Below are 20918 nucleotides of genomic sequence, written 5' to 3'. Positions count from 1 at the left end.
GGCGCCGTACTTTCTGCTTTAATATAAGGTTATGTGAGGTTTTTCCATGAATGTTAGTATCTTTTTGTGAAATATCTGAAGTTTTATATCTTTCTTTAGGATAGAAAGGCACCACAAACCTAAGAGGCTAAGATGGAACTGAAAGCAGCTCTTTAAACCATTCAGACTAGAACAACAGAGACACAATCAAAACTGTCAGATGATTTATTACCCGCGATAATAACTCAGAAATAATCCATATTAGGATGTATTTTTATTTCTTTCCTTCTTACGGAAAGTTTCTGTTTATATCGTAGGTTTGTGGCGCCTTTCTATCCTAAAGAAAGATATAAAACTTCAGATATTTCACAAAAAGATACTAACATTCATGGAAAAACCTCACATAACCTTATATTAAAGCAGAAAATACGGCGTAAGAAAGAAACCGTAAGAAAGGCTTGCAGTATTCAATTATGCTGCATAACTGACCAGTACAGTATTGCGAGGGAACGCAAAAGACAAAAAATCCCCATGTCCCCTAGAGGGATCCGTACTCACTAACTTAAATTGGATGAACTAGTTTTTGTGAACAGCCATAGAACGCCCTCTGGTGGTTGTTTTGAGACAATGTTTGGTTGAGCTGAAAAAACTAAACTAGAAAATGCGGTCGGATCCAAGATGGCGGAACGTAATGCCGGAGAGTTCCTAAATGAAACTGATGCCAACGTTGATGCGTTGCTGTTTTGGACGAGATTTGTCCGTAAGTATTGGTTAATGAGGAAATTTATAATTATCTTTATATTGTTTTGTGTAACAGTAGTGTGAAAATTAGTTTATTTCAGTCATTTATGAAAATGTATTTTTACTTTAGCTTGCAGTAAGCATGCATCTGGCTAGTTTGCAGTGTTAGCTAATACTATGCCTTGTTGCCTTGTATATTTCAGTTTTACGATGGTGGAAGAGAAGGCATTGGTCAGAGGCCATGCTCCAATAAATCAGTAAAAAGAAAGAAGTCTGTTTATTGGAGCATCGTTATCTCGCTGGTGAAAACTAGAAAACTCGGTTGAGGAGAACACAGCTCTACATCACCATGTCTCCTGGTGACCTTTGACCCATTAATGAAGTTTTTAACTGAGCTTTAGATATAAAGTCATAAAGGAGAATTTCCTTCAATAAATCAGAACCAAACTGGAGAGAAAATCTGAAAACGGATCGGAGTCAGATTCGATTGAAACAGAAGTTTCATAAACCAGATTAAAATATTTAATCTCCAGCTGGATGGACAAATCCTTCAGAATCTCTGGGTCAGCAGGGATCAGAACCGGGAGTTCTGCTGCTGTCAGCCGTGTTCTGGAGCGGCGCCCGACCCATCAGCTGGACGCAGTAGAACCTCAAGGAACCGTTCTGATTGAGGCTGATTGGTTTTGATAAAAAATATTCAGTTTGAGGATTTTTGTAGAAATCTCTAAATTTCTTCAGGACTTTGCTGCGTTCAGGAACTGTGGGAATTGTTAACTTTTCTTGACTTTTCATTGATTCTCCAGGAATTTCCTAGATTAACTCAGACTTCAGTTCTCTGCATGTCGGGTCCAGATTTTGCCTCCATTATTGGGTTTTATTCAGACCGTTTTCTAAAGCTTCAGTATTTTGCTCCAGAATGAACCAATAAATAATCTGGACGGTTTTTATGGACGTCAGTCGTGAATTTGGACATGAACCACCATGAACTGAATGTGTAAGAAATCAGAAACTTGAGCCAGAAAAGGTTTAAAATGTATTTACAGTCCGGACGTTTCCAGAACCGGAGCGGTCCGAGTTTCCAGAACCACATTCCGGTTCTGCTCGGCTCCGAAGTGAGATGAACAGAAAGAAGCGCTGAGGAGGAAACGGACCAGCAGGTCAATCAGAACCGCTGCTTCTTCAGAACTGATGCACGACTCGAACCGAGCCGGGTCAGAACCGGGACCAAGTTCAGAACCAATATGGGTCAGAACCAGGATCAAGTTCAGAACCGGGACGGGTCAGAACCGGACCTGAGGTCAGAACCAGGACGGGCCAGAACAGGGCCTGAGGTCCGACTGGTTTCCATGGATTTCAGGTGATTTCCTGTCAACCTGCAGGTTCTGACCAAAATGTCTCAAAGTTCTCCAGAACCGGAGGTCCTGTCGTGATTTCCTGCCAAGTCGTGCCGCAGTTTTCCAGCAGTAACCTGACCTGTGATTGTCGCAGCAACTGAGCGACGCTCCTGGAGCGTCTGGTGAGATGAACCGAAACACGGAGAGACTTTATCCAAGCCGTGTTCGGGTCGGCGCCGGACGGAGAGCCTCCGGGTCTCAGTGCAGGCAGAACAGGAAATGAAGAAGCGTCTGAATGGAAAAATAACACTTTGATACGAAGAATCTGCAGATACACGAGCGACGCTTAAAGGCACAGGATATAAATACGCTGAGTCAGCAAACACACCGGGTCCACGTTCCTCACGGTCCAATCAGAACATTTGCTCCGCTTCCGCTTCCTGTTGGTCTCTGAAGGACAAATTTGTCTGGTTCGGTCTGGTCTGCAGCAGCTGGAGCTCAGTTACCGGTTCTGGTTGCCATGGTGAAGTTCTGATAAAGTTCTGGTGCACTGAGGGAAAGCGGACGTTGGAATCCGGACCTTCACAGGGATTTTAGGAGTTGTTCAGGTTCTTTGTGATTAAAGACGACCTGAGTGTTCATCGTCTCGGTTCGGATCGGGTCGGAGCATGCAGGACCGGTTCGCAGAGCACAGCGGTCCAGAACTTTCTGGGTCCAGACTAAAACACAATGAACCGAATGGACGTCTCCAGGACTGGAAGTCCTCTGCGGATGTCCAGATGGAGACGGGGGAAGTGAAGCGTGAGTCAGTCTGAGCGGCGGCGAGTTTAGCTGCCATAGAGGGCGAGGCGAACTCAGACTCCGCCCCCAAACATGGCCGCCAGGCGCAGGACGTCTACAGGAAGTCCAGCTCCAGCGCCTGGTGGAGGGAGACGAGGTCGCCGTGGGTGGAGATCCTCCAGAAAGGCATGTTGTGCTGCAGGAGGAGACGCCATGTTAGCTCAGAGATTAGCTTGCCCTGCCTGCCCCTTTTGCCTGTTTTCCCTGTCAACGTTGAATAATCCATTTTAATTATTGCTGTTTTGTTTGTTTATTCTGGATATTTAAAATGTCTTCCAGTTCCAGGGTAGTTAACATACTTCCATTATTATTATTATTATTATTATTATTATTATTATTATTATTATTATTATTATTATTATTATTATTATATTGACTATTATTGTTTACTGCAGTAATTTCTGGGACAATTGATCCTCCAGTAAAGTTTGTTATGACAGGATTACAGTTTAAGCTGTGAAACTGCGCCGCCTGCTGACAAAACTGGTAACTACACTGTAACCTGGAGCCATTAAAAGGAACAAGTCATACAAAATCCACTTTTTTAGCCCATAAATATTTTATTTTACCTTTTATATGTGAATAGTTATCTGACATGCATGGGCTGTAGTTAAACTACGCTCCATATTGTAGCTAGTTGGTGTGGATGCAGAGTAAATCCAGTAACACCATCACTGCCATGCCTTCATGTGAATGTGCGGTTCTGCAGGTTCTGCTGCTGTTTTCTATGGATTTACTGGAGGTCAAAGGTTAAATAAAGCGGCTGGAGGGAGACGGACGGTTAATGAAACGTAGAGAAAAACAATTGGTTCCTTTTCCATCACTATCTGGACCTGGAAACGGTCTCCAGAACATCTCCAGAACCTCGTACCTGCTTTGCTGCGAACTCCTCGTCTCGGCCGTCTCCGATCACCACATAGGTCACCTTCTTCCCAAAGCGAGAGACGATCCTCTCAAAGCAGCTCTCCTTCCCTGGGAGGAGAGGAGACCGTGAGGCTGGGCGGGTCTGGACCGGGTCCACCATGCCGGGTCATACCCACCGATCTTTGTGGCGCTGTAGATGTTCTCGATGGGGAAGACGTCTCCCAGGCCGTACAGCAGAACCTTGGCCAGCGCTGGGACCAGCTGGGTCGTGGTCACCAACACGTTCATGCACTTCCCTCTGCAGAACAGAAAAACAACGTGAGCGGGAACGGGAAGACCGGAACCGAGTCTGGGTTGAGCGGATCTGGGTCGGACCTGGACTGGATGAGCAGCAGGGACTTGAGAGCGGTGGTGAGCCACGAGTCTGTGACGTTCTCGATCTCAGACTGCAGCCGCAGCAGCAGCTCCCTCTTTATGGGGTTCAGGAGGCCTGCAGCGAGATGACAGCACAGGGTCCAGATTCTGGTTCCAGGCCCGGGTTCACAAACAAGCCTGAAGTAGCTCTTAGTGAAGCCAATTTATGAAAAATCTCTGAATATTTCCCTCGATAAGATAAAAGTTATTCACCAAGCATCTCAGGCCTGCAGAGAGGCGCTAACACGGCTAAACGTTCAGATCCTCAGTCTGACAGTTAACCTAGCAACACACCTAGCAACGGGGTCAACCACACCTAGCAACGGGGTCAACCACAGTTTGTCGTCTCCTCTGAAGCTGAGTGACTTCCTGTCAGGACGTTTTGTCTCCAGCGTTCCCGTGAACTCTGGAAACGCTCTGCGGTCCAAACTCACCCCCCACGTTCCCCTTGTAGCTGCTGTAGATCTCTTTTAGGCGCCGGTACCGGAAAGCCAGCTTCCGCATCCACTCCACCCCCCCCTGGACCCCCGTGGTGGCCCCCGCCGCTCCACCGGCGCCGCCCGAACCGTTGAAGCCGTCGGCCATGAAGTTGTAGTTACTGAGGAGGAAAAACACGGAGAGACTTCAGACGAGGGAAACCGGGCCGACAGTTCTGGGTGAGTGACTGAACTGACCTCAGGTCCTGGCCGTTATCATCAGACGCCACGTCCTCGATATGGACCTGATCACATTCCTAGAAGAAACCAGGAGAAACATCCTTTACAAAAAGAACTAATCTGGTTGGTTATCTGAGGTTCTGTTGGACCTTACCTCCAGGTCGTTGAAGAACAGGTGAGTGTCGGCCAACTCGAAGATCAGCTCCTCCATCTGCAGGCCGAGGTTCAGCATGGTCGCCGGGTCCTAAGCAACCAGAACCGTGTTAAAATTATGGTTCTGGTCCGAAACCGGAGCTTCGGGTCAGAACCTCACCTTGCCGAACTTCTGTGCATATGTTCCGGTGAGCAGAGAGTGGAAGATGATGATGGTCTCATCCAGATCCCACAGGAAGACGCGCTGGAAGCAGCAGAGGTGAACATTGAGGCTCCGCCCCTTCCTGCAGGTGAGCTGCAGCAGCAGGTGAGCTGCAGCAGCAGGTGAGCTTACCTCCAGGTCACTGCTGGCGGGCGGCGAGCCGTCGGACTTCTTGGCCTTGGCTTTGGACTTTCCCACCGAGTTCCTGCGGCCGACCTCGTCCTGATCTCTGGCGCCCCCCGCTGGCGGATTCTCAGGTGGTGATGCATCTGCAGCAGAGCAGGTAAACAGATCGATGATACTGACCCGGCCCGGTCCAGACAGCCAGGGTTCTGACTGCAGCATCTGGGTCAGGAAGTTTTGCAGAACCTCCAGATGAACAGAACCAGCACCTGTGGGCGGTCCGGCTGGGGCGGCCTCTTCGGACTTCACTGCTGAATACCCGACTGCGCCGGCGCCGGTACCGGAGCCGTGCTCGTCAGCGCTGGGCGGCGCAGCGGGCGTGTAGTTGGGAGGAAGGTGGTAGTACTGGGAGAACTGGTTCTGTCCCAGTGAGCTGTAGCTGCTGAACTCCTGGAGGAAGGAAGAAGGAAGAGGTTGACTGGAGAGACTGGACCGGGTCAGACACCAGAACCTGGTACCAGGTTACTAAATACATTAAAAAGAAACCACCATAATCCTGATCACATGATCAATGAGCTGTCCTCTGGTGGATGAAACCTGGTATGAACTGATGATTGACCTTTGACCCAGAGGTAAGTTTGGTTTGTTAGACTTAGACTGACTTTATTGTCATTTTGCATGCACAGGGTGTATACAGAACGAAATTTCGTTGCATACGGCTCAGGACAATGTTTTGAGGTTCCAATGTTGTGAGGTTACTCCAGAATAAAATAAAATAAAGTATAAAATATGAATATAAAATATAAAGTGCAGGACTGACAGTAAAATAGAAGTTATTTAGCTCTGTACATGTGCAAGGTATGAAGTGGAGACCAGATTTTGAGTGCAGTCCAGTTAAGAGTTCAGCAGTCTGATGGCAAGTGGGAAAAAGCTGTTTCGGAACCTGGTGGACCTGCACCGGATGCTGCAGAACCTCTTTCCAGAGGGCAGCAGGGAGAACAGTCCATGGTGGGGGTGTGAGGGGTCACTGACGATGTTTCGGCCTCGGGACACGCAGCGCTGGGATGAAATGTCCTGAATGGAGGGAAGGGGGGCCCCGATGAGCCTCTCTGCTGTCCGCACCACTCTCCTCACGTTCTTCCAGTCGGAGGCGCTGCAGCCTCCACACCACACAGAGAGGCAGCTGGTCAGAATGCTCTCTATGGTGCTTCTGTAGAACGTCTTGAGGATGGGCGGGGGCAGGTGTGCTCTTCTCATCCTCCGCAGGAAATACAAGCGTTTCTGTGCCCTCTTGGCCAGAGACGTGGTGTTCACAGTCCAGGTGAGGTCGTTTGTGATGTGCACCCCCAGGAATTTGGTGCTGCTGACCACCTCCGCAGCCGAGCTGTTGATGAGCAGTGGAGCGTGGCTGGGCCGGTTCTTCCTGAAGTCGACGATCATCTCCTTCGTCTTGTCAACGTTCAGGATCAGGCTGTTGTCTCTGCACCAGTCCACCAGCTGCTCCACCTCCTCTCTGTAGTCCAGGTCGTTGTCGTCTCTGATGAGGCCCACCACCGTTGTGTCGTCCGCGAACTTCACGATGTGGTTGGTGGCGAACCTGGGGGCGCAGTCGTGTGTCATCAGAGTGAACAGCAGAGGGCTCAGGACGCAGCCCTGAGGGGAGCCTGTGCTGAGGGTGATGACATCGGAGGTGTGTTGTCCGATCCGGACTGACTGAGGTCTGTCGGTGAGGAAGTCTAGCAGCCAGTTGCGCAGGGGGGTGCTGAAGCCCAGGTGTCCCAGTTTTCCTGCCAGATGCTGTGGGATGATTGTGTTGAACGCTGAGCTGAAGTCCAAGAACAACATCCGCACATGAGTGTTCTTCTCCTCCAGGTGAGCCGGGCTCAGGTGTAGGGCGGAGGAGATGGCGTCCTCAGTGGAGCGGTTTCGGCGGTAGGCAAACTGGAACGGGTCGAATGTGGAGGGGAGTCTGGAGACGATGTGTTCTTTTACCAGCCTTTCAAAGCACTTCATCATGATGGGAGTCAGTGCCACAGGCCGGTAATCGTTGAAAGAGGTGACTTGAGGTTTCTTTGGCACCGGAATGATGGAGGCAGTTTTGAGACAGGCTGGCACTGTGGCTTGGTCCAGTGAGGTGTTAAAAATGTCTGTTAGGACACCAGCCAGCTGACCTGCGCATTCCCTGAACACCCGCCCAGGTACGTTGTCGGGGCCTGGGGCCTTCCGTGGGTTGACTCTTTTCAGAGTCTTCAACACATCGGCTGTGATGTGTTGTTTCGCCGTTTAAAATGTTTGGTTTGCGGCGCTGCTGCTGTGAGACTCCATTAGAAAAAGTTTAATTAAATTTTGAAATTTTTCATAATGAAATGTAATCTGGACAACATGAACTCATTAGCAAACATTTTCTGTGGCATTCGGGTATCAATTATTAAGTCTTTATTTTATTTTTACTCGCTTTGTGACAAATATGCTAACTGGAAGTAGCATTTTCTAGTAGGAAGTCTGGTTCTGGTCCCAGAGGGAACCAGAACCCAACATGTTCTGCAGGGACTCTGGTTCTGGACAGAAGCGACAGGTCCAGATGCTCGTTTTGGCCTCACCTGCGGTCCGGCGGCGGCGGCGGCGGCGCTGCTGACGGCGGTTGAGGAGGGGATGTTGGAGTAAACGCTGGACGTGGTGAAGCTGGAGGCTGAAGGCAGAAACAGCATCATTTCACCTCAGAGAGAGGGAGGGTGTGACTGTGTGTGCATGTGTGTGTGTGTGTGTGTGTGTGCAGGAGCGTGCGCAGCTCGCCTTGGCTGGGGTAGGAGTAGTGCAGTTGGCCCGGCTGGGTGGAGGTGTAGGCTGTGCTGAAGCTGAGGAACCCCGTCTGGCCACCGGGGGGCGCCTCAGGCAGCCCTGTCTCCGTCTTCACACCTGGCCACAGCGCACCTGCAGGGGGCGCAGCGGGGCGGGGTCAGAGCACGGCGGAGGCATACAGAGGCATGATGCTGCGGGAGGAAGGGGCGGGGCTAACCGAAGGGCGGGAGGCCGTAGGTCTGACCAGTCTGAGGGAAGGAGGAGTAGACAGCGGACTGGAACGCCACCTGGCTGCTGAAGGACGTCACTGCAGGGCTGGAGCAGCATCGCCATGGCAACACAGAGGACAGCACAGTCAGATCAGCCTGAAGGAGACAAACTCTCCATGGCAACCAGTCGCAGGCGCTACCCCCTGCTGGACAGGAGCTCTGAAATCAAACTACACATTTCTCCTCAAGGGGGCGACCTCGAGTGACGCTCTGGCCTGGCTGCGACCAGAACCCGACCAGAACCACCTGAGCAGGGATAAACTGTGACTGATTAAAATGATTTAGTTATTAATCTAAATTCTCCCATGAAACATAAAACATTTTCTCAGAAGCTTCACTTTTACTTTATCACTTATATATTTCAATCCTCTGCAGTCATATCAGGATGAACTGATCGATATGATTGATAACCGATATATTGACCTCTACTGTTTCGGTTAAACATCCCACAATCCTTTGCTGCATCACTGTCACATGACCAAACAAACAGCAGCCGATTCATTCATCCTGATGTTCAGAAAGCAAGGTGTGAGTGCTAAACGTTAGCATGAACTCCCAGGACCGGTGTGGGCCTCCAGAACCGGGTCGGTTCTGTCAGAATCTCACCTGGCCTCCTGGTAGACCTCCTGGCTGTAGTCAGACTGGGCCGAGTCGCCATCTGGAAGACAGAACACGTTCTGAGTGAGTCCGATCCAGACACGCACGCTTCCTCAGCACCGGCGCCGTACCTGGATGGGAGAACGAGTCGACGGAGTCGCCGATCGGCCGGTCCGATTCTCCTCTGGCGCCGCTCGGCTGGTCCTGCTCACCTGCAGGGAAAACAAAAACATGCAGCCGTCTTTACACGCTGCAGCAACATGCTAACTACAGGAGGCTCAGAGAAAACAGCTGGAGAACAGGAAGGAAGGAGGTTCTGGTTCTGCTCACCTGGGTCCAGCCGGGCCGCAGACAAAGCGGAGAAGGAGCCGTCCTCCTCCGATGAAGCCAGAGCAGCAGCTGGAGTCCCGTCTGAACTCAGACTCCTGAGAGCAGAGAAACTTCATCTGAGTTACAGATTAATGGTAATCTGAGGAGAAATGATGATAATCCAACCTGAGCTCCGACTCCTGCTCCCCGTCGGCCTCCAGCTTTGCCTTCTTCACCTGAATAAACCGAACAAGCCGAGTCTCAGCGTTGGAAAGAAAACGTTTGTTTTTACAATCTTTCAGATTAACTGGAGATTACAGATTATTTACTGTTTTCCAACTACTATAAACCAGTTCAGATGGGAAATCGCCTCATCACATCTCCAGAGTAAAAGCATGAATGAATCTTTGTGTCACCGGCTGCATTTCAAGCTGAACACCAAAAGTCAAACCAGATTTAGTCAGATTAAAGCTACGTGTGAAGGCTGACGCTGCGACTCACCGGCAGCTCCTGCGGGTCGTCCATCTCTGCGGCGGGGCGCGCCGCCACGTCTCCAGGCTCAGCTACGGTCTGCAGTGGGACCGCCGCTCTGGACCCTGCTTCACACAAACACCGGCGCTGTGAGGCGGCTCCGCTCCTCCCGCCCCATAAATACCCATCAGCGCCCCCGCCCCGCTCGGCGCCACAGGAAGTGCGGCGCCTCGCTCTGATCCGCAGCACGAGACCTGCAGGTGAGGCACGTGTGGACCTGGCGTTGACCAGTGTCTCCATCACGGCGGTGATCTGTGGATTAGGGGAGCGGGCCGCCTTACACGAGGCATAACCTACATTCAGGGAAAACATCTCCGCCCAGCATTATGAGCCCAGGTGCAGCAACACTCGCCTGGCCGGATAAGATCTAACCTGGATTTGTCCATCGGCCACAGCTGGAGGCGCCCAGCCGTTATCTCCCTGACATAATGCCGAGAGAGGCCCAAAGTGGGTCAGACGGCTAATTTAAAACCGCCAGACGTGTCGGCCGGCTCCTCGCCGAACACGTTCTGGGAGAGAAACGTGCCGCGTGAATCCGTCCGCTCAGCCGCAATAACTACTTACACAAGCTTTAGATAACGGCATCACTAAACTGTCACAACAGCAAGGAAAGGAGGCCAGAGCAGAAAAACCAACTAAAAAAAGATTCACAAAGTTCAGCAGGGTTCAAGACAGCGAAGCAACCAGTTCAACAGAACCAGAACTAGACCAGGACCAGGTGACTGGGAAGAACTGGGCTGATGCTTCCAGGCTTTAGAACCTCCTGGAACCAGGAAGAAAATTGGCAGAACGTCTCCAACCTCCAAAACCCAACGCCAAGAAGGAAAGACATCAGCAATGACCTCAGAGAAAACTACTTCCTGTTTGAGATCAGGACTGATGGAGACAGACTGATGCATCCATCCAGTCTAAATGTAACCCGTCAGGAGTCAGACAGACGGACTGGGTTGCTCTGTGCCAGCCCTGTGGTTCACAGGTTCTGGTGTGGAAATGTTTGGGTTCCCTCCTGGTACTCCGCCGTCCCTCCACCATCCAGTAACGTTGGTCTTTAGGGTAACTGGGCCCTGATCAGTGTCTCTGAATCGCTGTAATAAAAGCCCAATAAGGGCGGCGGGTTCTGCTGCCCCAGATGGTTCCAGATGTTTGTGCTCAAAAAAGTTTTAATAACGGAGTTTTGGTGAAAATGTTTCAGAAGATTTGAGAAAACCAAACAAATAATGAATAAGTCTGCTGAGGTCATTAATGGTGGACTGAGGAGAGGAGTGGAGGTGTTATCGGCTCAGTAGATAGAGAGCAGAACCGGTACCGGGTCCAGTCTGGTGTGAGTCACAGTTGGTGGTTCTGACTGAGTGTTGGACTGGATCGGAACCAGGTCTCCGCAGAACTGGATGATGTGAGGGAATCTGACTCGGGTGTTGAGCAGGGATGGAGGTTCTGGACCCGGCTCTTCCCGAATCTGTTTCAGCCCGGAACCGGCTCTGTTTACCTGGCCGCAGGTAAACATCCTGCTGCTGCTGTTAGACAGCTGACTCCAGGAAATACACCCCACCGAGCTCACCGTGAGGGTGAAGCCGTGAACCCGGCTACTTCCTGGAAGGAAGCAACTCATCTCTGAGGAAACCGGACCGACACATGGATCTGGACCGGAACACTGCAGACCGCGCCAGGAGTTAGTCTGTACCCAGCAACGGGAACGTAAAGTCCTGACGTTAGCCAGCTTAAGCTAACTTCCTTTCTGACTCCTTCTGTCGGGTTAAGCTGCGCCGTTAGCGGCGGCCCGACACTTCATTACTGGGAATAATTCAGGCGGAACCACACAATATTCCGGCGGAACCAGGGTGGGAAAGTTTTCTGCTCCAGGGATTAGTCGGTCCCACCAGGCATCGTGTGCCAGATACTGAACCCCGGAGCAGCAAACAGCCCCCCCCTCCGGCTCCCAGGCAGCCCTCTGCCCGGACACCGCAGCCCGCAGACCGGCCTTACCATGGAAGGGGATCCGGGAGCGCCTCGATCCACTCTCTCCCCGGGAATCCACACAGGAAAGCTTTGTCTGTTGTTAGGGAGCACTATCTGGCAGGAAGGAGCTCCTACGGGATCCGCGGCGCATGCGCAGAACGCTCACATCGCTGAGGTCGCTGGCACAATGAGGGCTGACAGGTGAGAGGGAACAGGAGCGGGGTCAGAGGTCAAATCCTGCCAGAAGGAAGCAACTGGAAGCAACTGCTGCTGCTCATCAAGACTTCTGTTGGTTCCCAGATGTTCAGGAGACTCGAAGTAAAGAAAATGGTGTTGGATTATTCTAAAAATGAACAAGAGAAACCAAACATGAGCAGTTTGAGATGTTTTATTGCTGGGATCAGGATCCTGTTGATGGATTTACAACCATGGGGCCCCTGGGCCTGAAACCCATTTGGGGCCCGATCCACTAAAGAGAAGTTATTTTGCTAACACAGCAGGGTCATTCTCTGAATTCAGAGCATTTTGAGTCTCACAAGTTTATCTCAAAGATTTTCATATAATGCAAACCACATTTTTTGAGAAAATCAATAAATGGAAATATCCATGTGTCTTCGTAATATAACATGCAAATATATTTTAAAAATTATGTTTTGAAAATTATGTTTGAATAGACCTTAAGCCTCCCTGGCAAGGTCTATTCAGGAGTTCTGGAGAGGAGGGTCAGTCGGATAGTTGAACCTCAGATTCAGGAAGAGCAGTGTGGTTCTGGTTCTGGTCGTGGAACACTGGACCAGCTCTACACCCTCGGCAGGGTCCTGGAGGGTTCTGGGACTTCGCCCAACCGGTCTACATGTGTTTTGTGGACTTGGAGAAGGCGTTCGACCGTGTCCCTCGGGGAGCCCTGTGGGGGGTTCTCCAGGAGTATGGGGAACCGGGCCCTTTGATACGGGCTGTCAGGTCCCTGTATGACCGGTGTCAGAGTCTGGTCCGCATTGCCGGCAGCAAGTCGGGCTCGTTTCCGGTGAGAGTTGGACTCCGCCAGGGCTGCCCTTTGTCACCGATTCTGTTCATCACTTTCATGGACAGAATTTCTAGACCAGCCAAGGTGTTGAGGGGGTCCGATTTGGTGGCCTTGGATCTCATCTCTGCTTTTTGCAGACGATGTGGTCCTTCTGGCTTCATCAGGTCATGATCTGCAGCTCTCGCTGGAGCGGTTCGCAGCCGAGTGTGAAGCGGCCGGGATGAGGATCAGTGCCTCCAAATCTGAGGCCATCATGGTCTTGAGCCGGAAAAGAGTAGAGTGCCTTCTCCGGATCGGGGTGTCCTGCCCCAAGTGGAGGAGTTCAAGTATCTCAGGATCTTGTTCACGAATGAGGGAAGAAGGGAGCGGGAGATCGACAGGCAGATTGGCGCAGCTTCTGCCGTCAAGCGGGCGCTGTACCGGTCCGTCGTGGTGAAGAGAGAGCTGAGCCAAAAAGCCAAGCTCTCGATTTACCGGTCGATCTACGTTCCCACCCTCATCTATGGTCATGAGCTTTGGGTCATGACTGAAAGAACGAGATCGCGGATACAAGCGGCCGAAATGGGTTTTCTCCATAGGGTGGCTGGGCTCTCCCTTAGAGAGAGAAGCTCAGTCATCTAGGAAGGACTCAGAGTAGAGCCACTGCTCCTTCACATCGAGAGGAGCCAGTTGAGGGGCATCTGGTCAGGATGCCTCCTGGACGCCTCCCTGGTGAGGAGTTCATGTCCCACCGGGAGGAGGGGAAAACCCAGGACACGCTGGAGGGACGATGTTCCTCTGCTGGCCTGGGAACGCCTCGGGATTCCCCTGGAGGAGCTGGAACAAGAGGCTGGGGAGGGAAGACTGGGCCTCCCTTCTGAAGCTGCTACCCCGCGACCCGACCCCGGATAAAACGGAAGAAGATGGATGGATGGATGGATGTTTTGAAAAGGTTTATGGGTTGTTGAAGCGTAGAGGTCAGCCAAATGAGCATGAACCCACTGACCACTGTTCATTTTTCACTGTCTTTGATTTTGCATTAAACATTTTAATTATGTGGAAAAACTTTCTTTAAACTCCATGTATTTGGATTTCAAAAATAATGGATTTATGTGATAACAGTAGCCTTATTTTTAAGGCTCATGTTTGTTAGAAAAAAGACATGAATTTGTTTTGAAACTAGTTTCCCAACATTCCCACACTTTAGCACAAAACATGGAAGTTTTCTAAACTGTAAATAGGGCATTTTAAGTAAGCAAATCTGTATTTATGTGTAAAATATCCACTGTTTTAGAAAGTTTTACTGTCGTGTTTACAACATACTGCCTCTGTGTTAGTCTGAAATCAGTCATGACTCCTAGAAACTTGGTATAAAACTCTTTTAATTACAGCTCCGTTTATTTGACGATTTTTAGCTTCGGAAACCATAAATCTGAAGAATATCTATTAATAACCCCAGAAACACATCTCATCAGCCCACATCACCAACAAATGCGTCACTTGATTTTGTTTTTTTGGGACACTAACCGTCTTTTTGTCTGACGTCATTCCCGTCGGCAGCCTACGTCACTCCGTGTGACAAACGGTGCGGAGCAACAAATATAAATAATGACTAAAACAGCCCAAGTTAATGTTTGTAGCTTAGCTATTCTCTATTTCTAAAGCATTTAAAAGATGTAATAAACATGAGATAAGTCCAGGTATTTTAATTTTGCTGAGAAGAGGCTGAACATTCAGCTGTGGAGCCCCCTGGCGGCCAGGTGGAAGAAACGCCTCTGAACTGAAGCGTGAACATGACTCCATCTATGACTGAACTATTGATTGAACACTTTCATTTTATCAGCAGTCAGCATGTTATGCATGCCTCTGGCTTTTAGTTGTTGATGAATGTCAGCATCTAGTGAAGTTGGAAAATAATTTCTGTGCGACTATTTTCATTCCCTCTGGGATGACAGGAACGGTGTTTTCTGTGGGATTAAAGGAAACAGTCAGGTTGAGTTTGAAATGTTTTATTTAGCATTTCGGATCCAGATCTCAGCTCAGAGTTTCACCTCAAGGAGCCAATTTTCTGCTTTACATGAAAATAAAAACACAGAAAAACAAACAAACTTCCAAATATGGAAGAACTTCAGGACCGTTTCCATTCCGGGAACATTTCCTCTCCAATCCAATCAGGAACAACCTTCCGCATCCAGATCGGGAGATATTCTATGGGAACTTTTTATTGCACTTTCCAGAACCGGGCCGAGCCGGATCCGGCCTGCGGTTCCTGTCCAACCAAACGAAGCACTTCTTTAAGACTAAAGTTCTAGAAGGTTCTGGAGGGACGGAGATATGTTTCAACATGGATCAGGCACAAGACAACACAGTTCTGCTCTACATGATGCATAAACACAGACGCTACGGTGGTGGTGGACAGTACCGAACGGTACCGGGTTACCGCTGGTTCTGACCCGACATGAGTCCATCAGAACCAGCTGGGAATATCCTCCGATATGTACAGGTGGAAGAGCTGCAGGTCGTTTGCAGGTTTCCTCCTCAGGTCGAGGACAAACGGGTCGAAGGAAGCGTCGCTTTGGTCCCGGAACCGGAAGCAGAGACGTTTGGACCCTTCGGTTCCGAAGCTGCTCGGCTTCTCTTTGACCCTCGTTTCCTCGAGTGCAATTCAGCTTCTGCGTGAAAACACAAATAGGACGAGCAGAACCGAACCGGTCCGGTAACGAAGGCGTCTCCTCCAAGGTCCAAACGGCGACGCAGCTTCATTCCCAACGTCAGGCACTACCTGTCACGTCACCAGCGGCTCCAGAACCGGCCCAAACACGCCTCAGGTCCGGAAACGCCTCTATTTGGCACATGCTCTCCTGTCGGGTCGGTTCGGCCCGTCGGCGCTGCAACACGAGTCCCTCCAGAGCTGCTCGTGTCCGGACCGGTCCGGTCACATGAAGGCGTGGTCGGACGGGGGTCCATAGGAAAAGCCCAGGAAGGCTCCTGCCGCCTCCCGGACGCTGCCGGTCACCGCGGCCGAGTCGCTGCAGAGGGAGGCGGACACCGGCAGGTGGGTGAACTCCGGGTCGAAGTGCCGCAGGTCGGTGGGACCGGACTGGAGAACAGAGCGGACCGGACGTCAGAACCGGGGCTAGCAATTCAAATTTATTAGCCTAACATAAAAATAATGGTTTATTTTTTAATGTCATGTATACATATCAGGTTCAAATGAACTAATTAGTTAACATCCTAAATATTTAGCTCCAAACACGATAATCTGAAGCAAATTGTTTAGTTAGTAAGTTAAATATTTAGTTAGCTGGTATTTAGCTTGTAGTTAACCTAAATATTTTGCTTCAGATTAAATAGGTAAACTAAAAGTCTAAATATTTAGTTTGGAGCTACATATTTAATTTCAGATAAACATTTAGCTTGCTAAATGAATATTTAGTTTGAAATTGACATTTATAAATAAACATGATGAAAATATGACTCTACAAAATGGACCTCTATTTTTCACTCTTAAAACTAAATAATGATCTTTTTTTATGGCTTTCTACTTAAAGACAGACTGAATCATTCACTACTCAACATTTAGCTGCTGGTTCTGATCCGGGTTCTGGGCTGGATCAGAACCAGCATCGGTTGGTGTGACCGTACCACGGAGGGGACGAAGGGAGGCGCCACCTTCTTGGCCATCAGGTCGTCCCAGTTGATGGGGGAGAAGAAGGAGTGATACTTGAGCTCCAGCTGCAGGGAAACACCAACACTATGAGGTCCGGTCCCTGTCGGGACGGCGCCGCGGCGGTTCAGGCAGACTTACGAAGTCGTCGTTGGCCCCCAGCCGGCTGCAGCGCTCCTTCTGCAGCAGCCCCTCCAGCAGCTCCCTGCCGGCGTTGGACACGTTGGGCTTCAGCACCGGCGCCTTGTGCAGGATGTTGTTGTACATCTCCGCCGTGTTGCGGCTGTAGAACGGTGGCTGAGGGAGACGGTTAGCCGGTTAGCGGCCGGTTCAACAGAGAAGAGCAGACAGCAGCAGAAAAGGGACAGAGTGAGACTCACGAGTCCGTAGAGCATCTCGTACAGAACCGAGCCCAGACACCACCAGTCCACGGTCCGGTCGTACGCCTGCTTCTGCAGAACCTCTGGAGCCAGGTACTGGGAAACCAAACCGTCACAAACCGTCACAAACCTCCTGCAGCGTCAGACGCTTTACTACCAACAAATTAAAAAACATATATACACCTGCATATAAAGACATACACTGCAAAAACACTTATTTCAAATTATTTTTGCCCAGTTTATAGAGAAAATGTCTCAGTAAACTTGAAATAAGACAAAACTAACTGACAAGTAACATTTCTCCAAGATATAAGAACTTTATGTAAATAATTCCTTAATATTGATTTTTTGTAAATGACTAGTTTCACTGTTGGATTCTGTCATTTATATGGCAAAAAAAAAAAATCACTATTAAGGATTTATTTACATAAAATAAGCTCCTGTTTGTTTGCTGAAAACAAACTTATTAGTTTTGTCTGATTTCAAGTGAAATGAGATTTTTGCACTAGAAACTAAACAAAACTACTGAGTAAGATTTTGAGTTTTTACAGTGTCCAAAACAACAACAATGTGTAAGATGAGAATCATTTCAGCTACTGGTTTATTCAAATAGTGAGAAGAAGTTTACACTTGTTTAATCTGGTTTATTCTTGAATATACCCTTATATCAAAATGTATTTTATCAATCACTAGAAAACATAATTTTATGCTACATATATCTGAATAGTCTAAGAATATTCTGTATTATTTTACAGTTTATGTGTATATTCCATCTTATAACCATCTAAAAGCTTTTTTTGGACTCGTTTATGATTTTACATTTATTCATTTCTTCATCCATGCAGCTTCATAAAGTCACTCCACACGTCGTTCTTATTTTATGGTTTTTAAAATTCATATCTTCTCTTTCTGAAAGCATTTTTGAATATTTCCTGTTGATGGATTCTGTTATTACTTTGAGTTTAACCGGATCCAGACGTAATAACTGTAATTTAAAAAGTAATAACGGTAGTTTAAATGTTTTCTGGCGTTTACCTCCGGCGTCCCGCAGAAGGTGGACGTGGTTCCGTTGGGCTCCAGGCCTTCCTTGCAGAGTCCGAAGTCGGTCAGGACGATGTGGCCCTGCGAGTCCAGCAGGATGTTCTCAGGCTTCAGGTCCCTGAGGAACACCGGACAGCAGGAGGCATTAAAACCTGGGGCCCCCAGCGGCCAGCAGAGGGCGCTGCAGGATCAGCCTCACCTGTACACGATGTGCAGAGAGTGAAGGTAGCCCAGAGCGCTGGCGATCTCCGCCGCGTAGAACCGGGCCCTGGGCTCCAGGAAGACCCGCTCCCTCTGCAGGTGGTAGAAGAGCTGCAGGGAACAGACGGAGTCAACATCCGGACCGGACCGAACAGAACCAGTCCCTTCCGGCTGCACACTGACCTCTCCTCCGTTGACGTAGTCCAGGACGAAGTAGAGCTTGTCGGTGGTCTGGAAGCTGTAGTGCAGCCCGACCAGGAAGGGGTGCTGGACGTTCTTCATCAACACGCTGCGCTCCGCCATGATGTGCTTTTGCTGGATCAGAACCGGACCAAAACCGTTACACTCTGTCCCACCAGGAGCCGCTCACCTGCTGCCGCCGCTGACTCACCTCCTTCTTCTTCAGGATGATCTTCTTCTGCAGAACCTTGACGGCGTAGTACCTGGTGGTCTCCTTGTGCCGAGCCAGCAGAACCTGAGCAGAACCGGGTCCAGAACCGTCAGAGGAGAAACGGAAACGACGCTAGGAGCAAAGCGGAGATCACTCACCTTCCCAAAGCTGCCTTTCCCGATGATCTTGAGGTAGTCGAAGTCACACGGCTTGATCCTGAGAGACACAATAAATCAGCTTCCTGTCTGATCGCCGACTTCAGTTCATAAAACAGGAAATGAGCAGAAACTCACTGAGTGTCCTCGGCCAGCGACGAGCGCGGACTCAGGTACATCTGAAAGACGAGCAGGAAAAAACAGAAACTCAGAACCAGCAGATCGTCTCAGCGGCTCACACTGATCCAGAACTGCCAGTGGATCAGAACCATCAGGTCTGATGACGCCAACTCCCACCTGCAGGTGGCAGCACTTCTTCAGAGAATAAAAATGTTTCTGTTCATTCTGTCCAATAGTTATTGGATTTTTAGATGTGGATTTTTTGGAAGAATTTAAACGAGGAAAAAAAATATTGTTTTTACAGCAGATCAAAAAATCAGTAGTCTAACAGCAAAATCTGACAAAAACAACCAATCTAAAATATGAATATTAATACCAGATCAATACTTTAGTTTCAGATTCCCTCTTGATATTTAACTATATTTTCAAAGTTATTATAGTTTCTGAACTCTTCCTCAAAGACTGTTTCTAATTTTTCACACTTTATTTGGGAACAATGAACAGATTAGTTCTGTTTTTCTACTTCTTTTTGTTTATTGTGTAAATATGTTACTGACATATTTTGTAGACACTCTAAACTTTGTCCAAGTTTTAACAATACGATTCGAAGGAAATAAAACACCAAAAGGTCAGGAGTTTGATAATATATCAAACTTAAACTATAGATAGCATAAGTATGTCAGACTGAAACCAGATTATTGATTATGATTTATTTTAAATAAAAGGTGGAAAGTGAAGAGATGAACTTACTGGACTTCCATCTTCAGCTTCGTTCTGATTCTCATCGATCTTCAGGAAGTTGTTCACCTCAGAGCTGCAGCACAAAAACAGAGAAACATTAAAAAAATAAACATTAAAATGTTTTTTCTGATCAGACCACAGGAGGTGCAGGTCAGGGGTCAGCAGGTGACCTCTGGCTGTCCCTCAGACGGGACAGTCCAGCCTGTCCCGTCTGAGGATCGGCTTAGAGCCGCTCAGCATGTCTGACTTTCTCCCGCAGGCGGCAGCAGCGGTGCAGTGAGTCACGGAGTAATCCCAACCAGATTTACCTCCAGGAACATCAGGGATTAGACTATTCTGGCTTCCTGGAGGCAGATTAGCAGCGGGGGCAGGAAGCCTGTACTGGGGCAGTTATGGACCAGTTTTACCCCCTGACCGGGGGCAGTTGTACCGCCTTTGCCCCCTCAGATACTCACTGCTGGCAGATGTGCGGGGTCGCCGCCAGCTTCTGGATGAAATCGTTCAGACCCATTTTCCTCTCCTTGATAAAAGCTGCAGAGAGAGAAAAAAAAAGAACCGGTCTGATTAAGAACGATCCGAACTGTGATCTGGACATCTGAACGTTCCTTCTGCGGTCAGTTGTTGCGTGATTGTTAAAGATTTGTGCAAAGCTGCGGCTTATTAGTTACGCAACCAGCCGGGTTTCCATTCATGCAGAGCCCAGCGGCTTTTTCCATTCAGCCCGTCACACAGTCCTACTGCGCAGGCGCACTGGCTCCGCTATTTAAATTTAAACCGCATTTCCGTGAAAACAGACTAAAGTTCGGGTTAGAGTGCTGGTGTGTGGTGAAGGCGCCGGGTTCGGGCCTGGTACCGGTACCGGTACCGGTTCCGGTAGAGTGCGGGTTGCTGTGAGGCTCACCGGTCAGAACCGCAACGATCCCCCGCATCTTGCAGTAGGTCAGGTCGCATCCCGCCTCGGTCACCGCCATGTTGAGCGCTGCGCAGCGGGAAGCCAGTTCGGACGGGAATCAGAACCGAATCTCCAAACGCAGAAAATAAACAAGAATCCTCCCGCGGTTCGGTTCCGACGGTCCGGTTGATCTCCTCTGAAGCGGCGCGAGACTGCTGCTGCGCGAGCCCGACGAGCCGCTTTATAAGGGACACGTGGTGCCGGCAGATCCCGCCCCCTGCTGCGTCACCGGTAACCACAGCAACTGGGCCGTGACGTCACGGGATTCCGCTGCAGCGGCAGGGATGACGGTGATGAAAAGGAGGAAGATGAAGAGTTTCTGTCCTTCCTCCTCTTCCTCAGGCTGCGCCATCACGCGCTGCAACATCTGCAACCTTTGACCCCGGAACCAGAGGCCCAGATGTTCCGCCGGTTCTGACCCAGAGCGGCTTATGGACCAGCGGTTACGTAAAGCCGGAGCTGTGACGTCACGCAGCAGTCCAGCTGCTCCACTAACCTGC

The 20918-nt window shown here is 49.5% G+C and overlaps 2 protein-coding genes across 4 annotated transcripts; both read right to left on the bottom strand.

Moving 5' to 3' along the window:
* Positions 1 to 1740: 1740 nt before the first annotated feature.
* On the bottom strand, positions 1741 to 11930 carry eya3 (EYA transcriptional coactivator and phosphatase 3). 3 transcript variants are annotated; one of them, XR_004341570.1, is made up of 20 exons: positions 11795 to 11930; positions 9782 to 9876; positions 9467 to 9516; positions 9302 to 9396; positions 9103 to 9183; positions 8981 to 9032; positions 8323 to 8420; positions 8100 to 8237; positions 7907 to 7995; positions 5576 to 5756; positions 5316 to 5452; positions 5142 to 5225; positions 4983 to 5072; positions 4847 to 4905; positions 4607 to 4770; positions 4134 to 4248; positions 3935 to 4056; positions 3766 to 3866; positions 2443 to 3030; positions 1741 to 2345 (listed from the first exon to the last, which is right to left on the bottom strand). XR_004341570.1 is itself a non-coding variant. In XM_032581045.1 (19 exons), the coding sequence occupies exons 2-19, from the start codon at positions 9803 to 9805 to the stop codon at positions 2950 to 2952; spliced, it is 1761 nt and encodes a 586-aa protein (XP_032436936.1). In that variant the 5' UTR covers positions 9806 to 9876; positions 11795 to 11930; the 3' UTR covers positions 1741 to 2949. The 3 variants fall into 3 exon arrangements, 2 of the variants coding, with proteins under 2 accessions (XP_032436936.1, XP_032436937.1); XM_032581045.1 differs by having other exon boundaries at positions 1741 to 3030; XM_032581046.1 differs by having other exon boundaries at positions 1741 to 3030; positions 9782 to 9879; positions 11795 to 11927.
* Positions 11931 to 14763: 2833 nt separating this feature from the next.
* On the bottom strand, positions 14764 to 20585 carry LOC116731773 (serine/threonine-protein kinase Sgk1). Its single transcript, XM_032581607.1, has 13 exons — positions 20368 to 20585; positions 19922 to 19997; positions 19476 to 19539; positions 18744 to 18784; positions 18609 to 18666; positions 18451 to 18534; positions 18243 to 18374; positions 18058 to 18170; positions 17853 to 17976; positions 16818 to 16913; positions 16579 to 16734; positions 16416 to 16505; positions 14764 to 15870 (listed from the first exon to the last, which is right to left on the bottom strand). Exons 1-13 carry the CDS (start codon positions 20435 to 20437, stop codon positions 15706 to 15708), a joined length of 1269 nt encoding a protein of 422 aa, XP_032437498.1. The 5' UTR covers positions 20438 to 20585; the 3' UTR covers positions 14764 to 15705.
* Positions 20586 to 20918: the final 333 nt, after the last annotated feature.

Source organism: Xiphophorus hellerii, chromosome 13 (genome assembly GCF_003331165.1).
Source record: "Xiphophorus hellerii strain 12219 chromosome 13, Xiphophorus_hellerii-4.1, whole genome shotgun sequence".
Classification (NCBI taxonomy): domain Eukaryota; kingdom Metazoa; phylum Chordata; class Actinopteri; order Cyprinodontiformes; family Poeciliidae; genus Xiphophorus; species Xiphophorus hellerii.
Note: the sequence above shows the minus strand (reverse complement) of the source record. Positions and strands in the feature narration are given on the sequence as shown.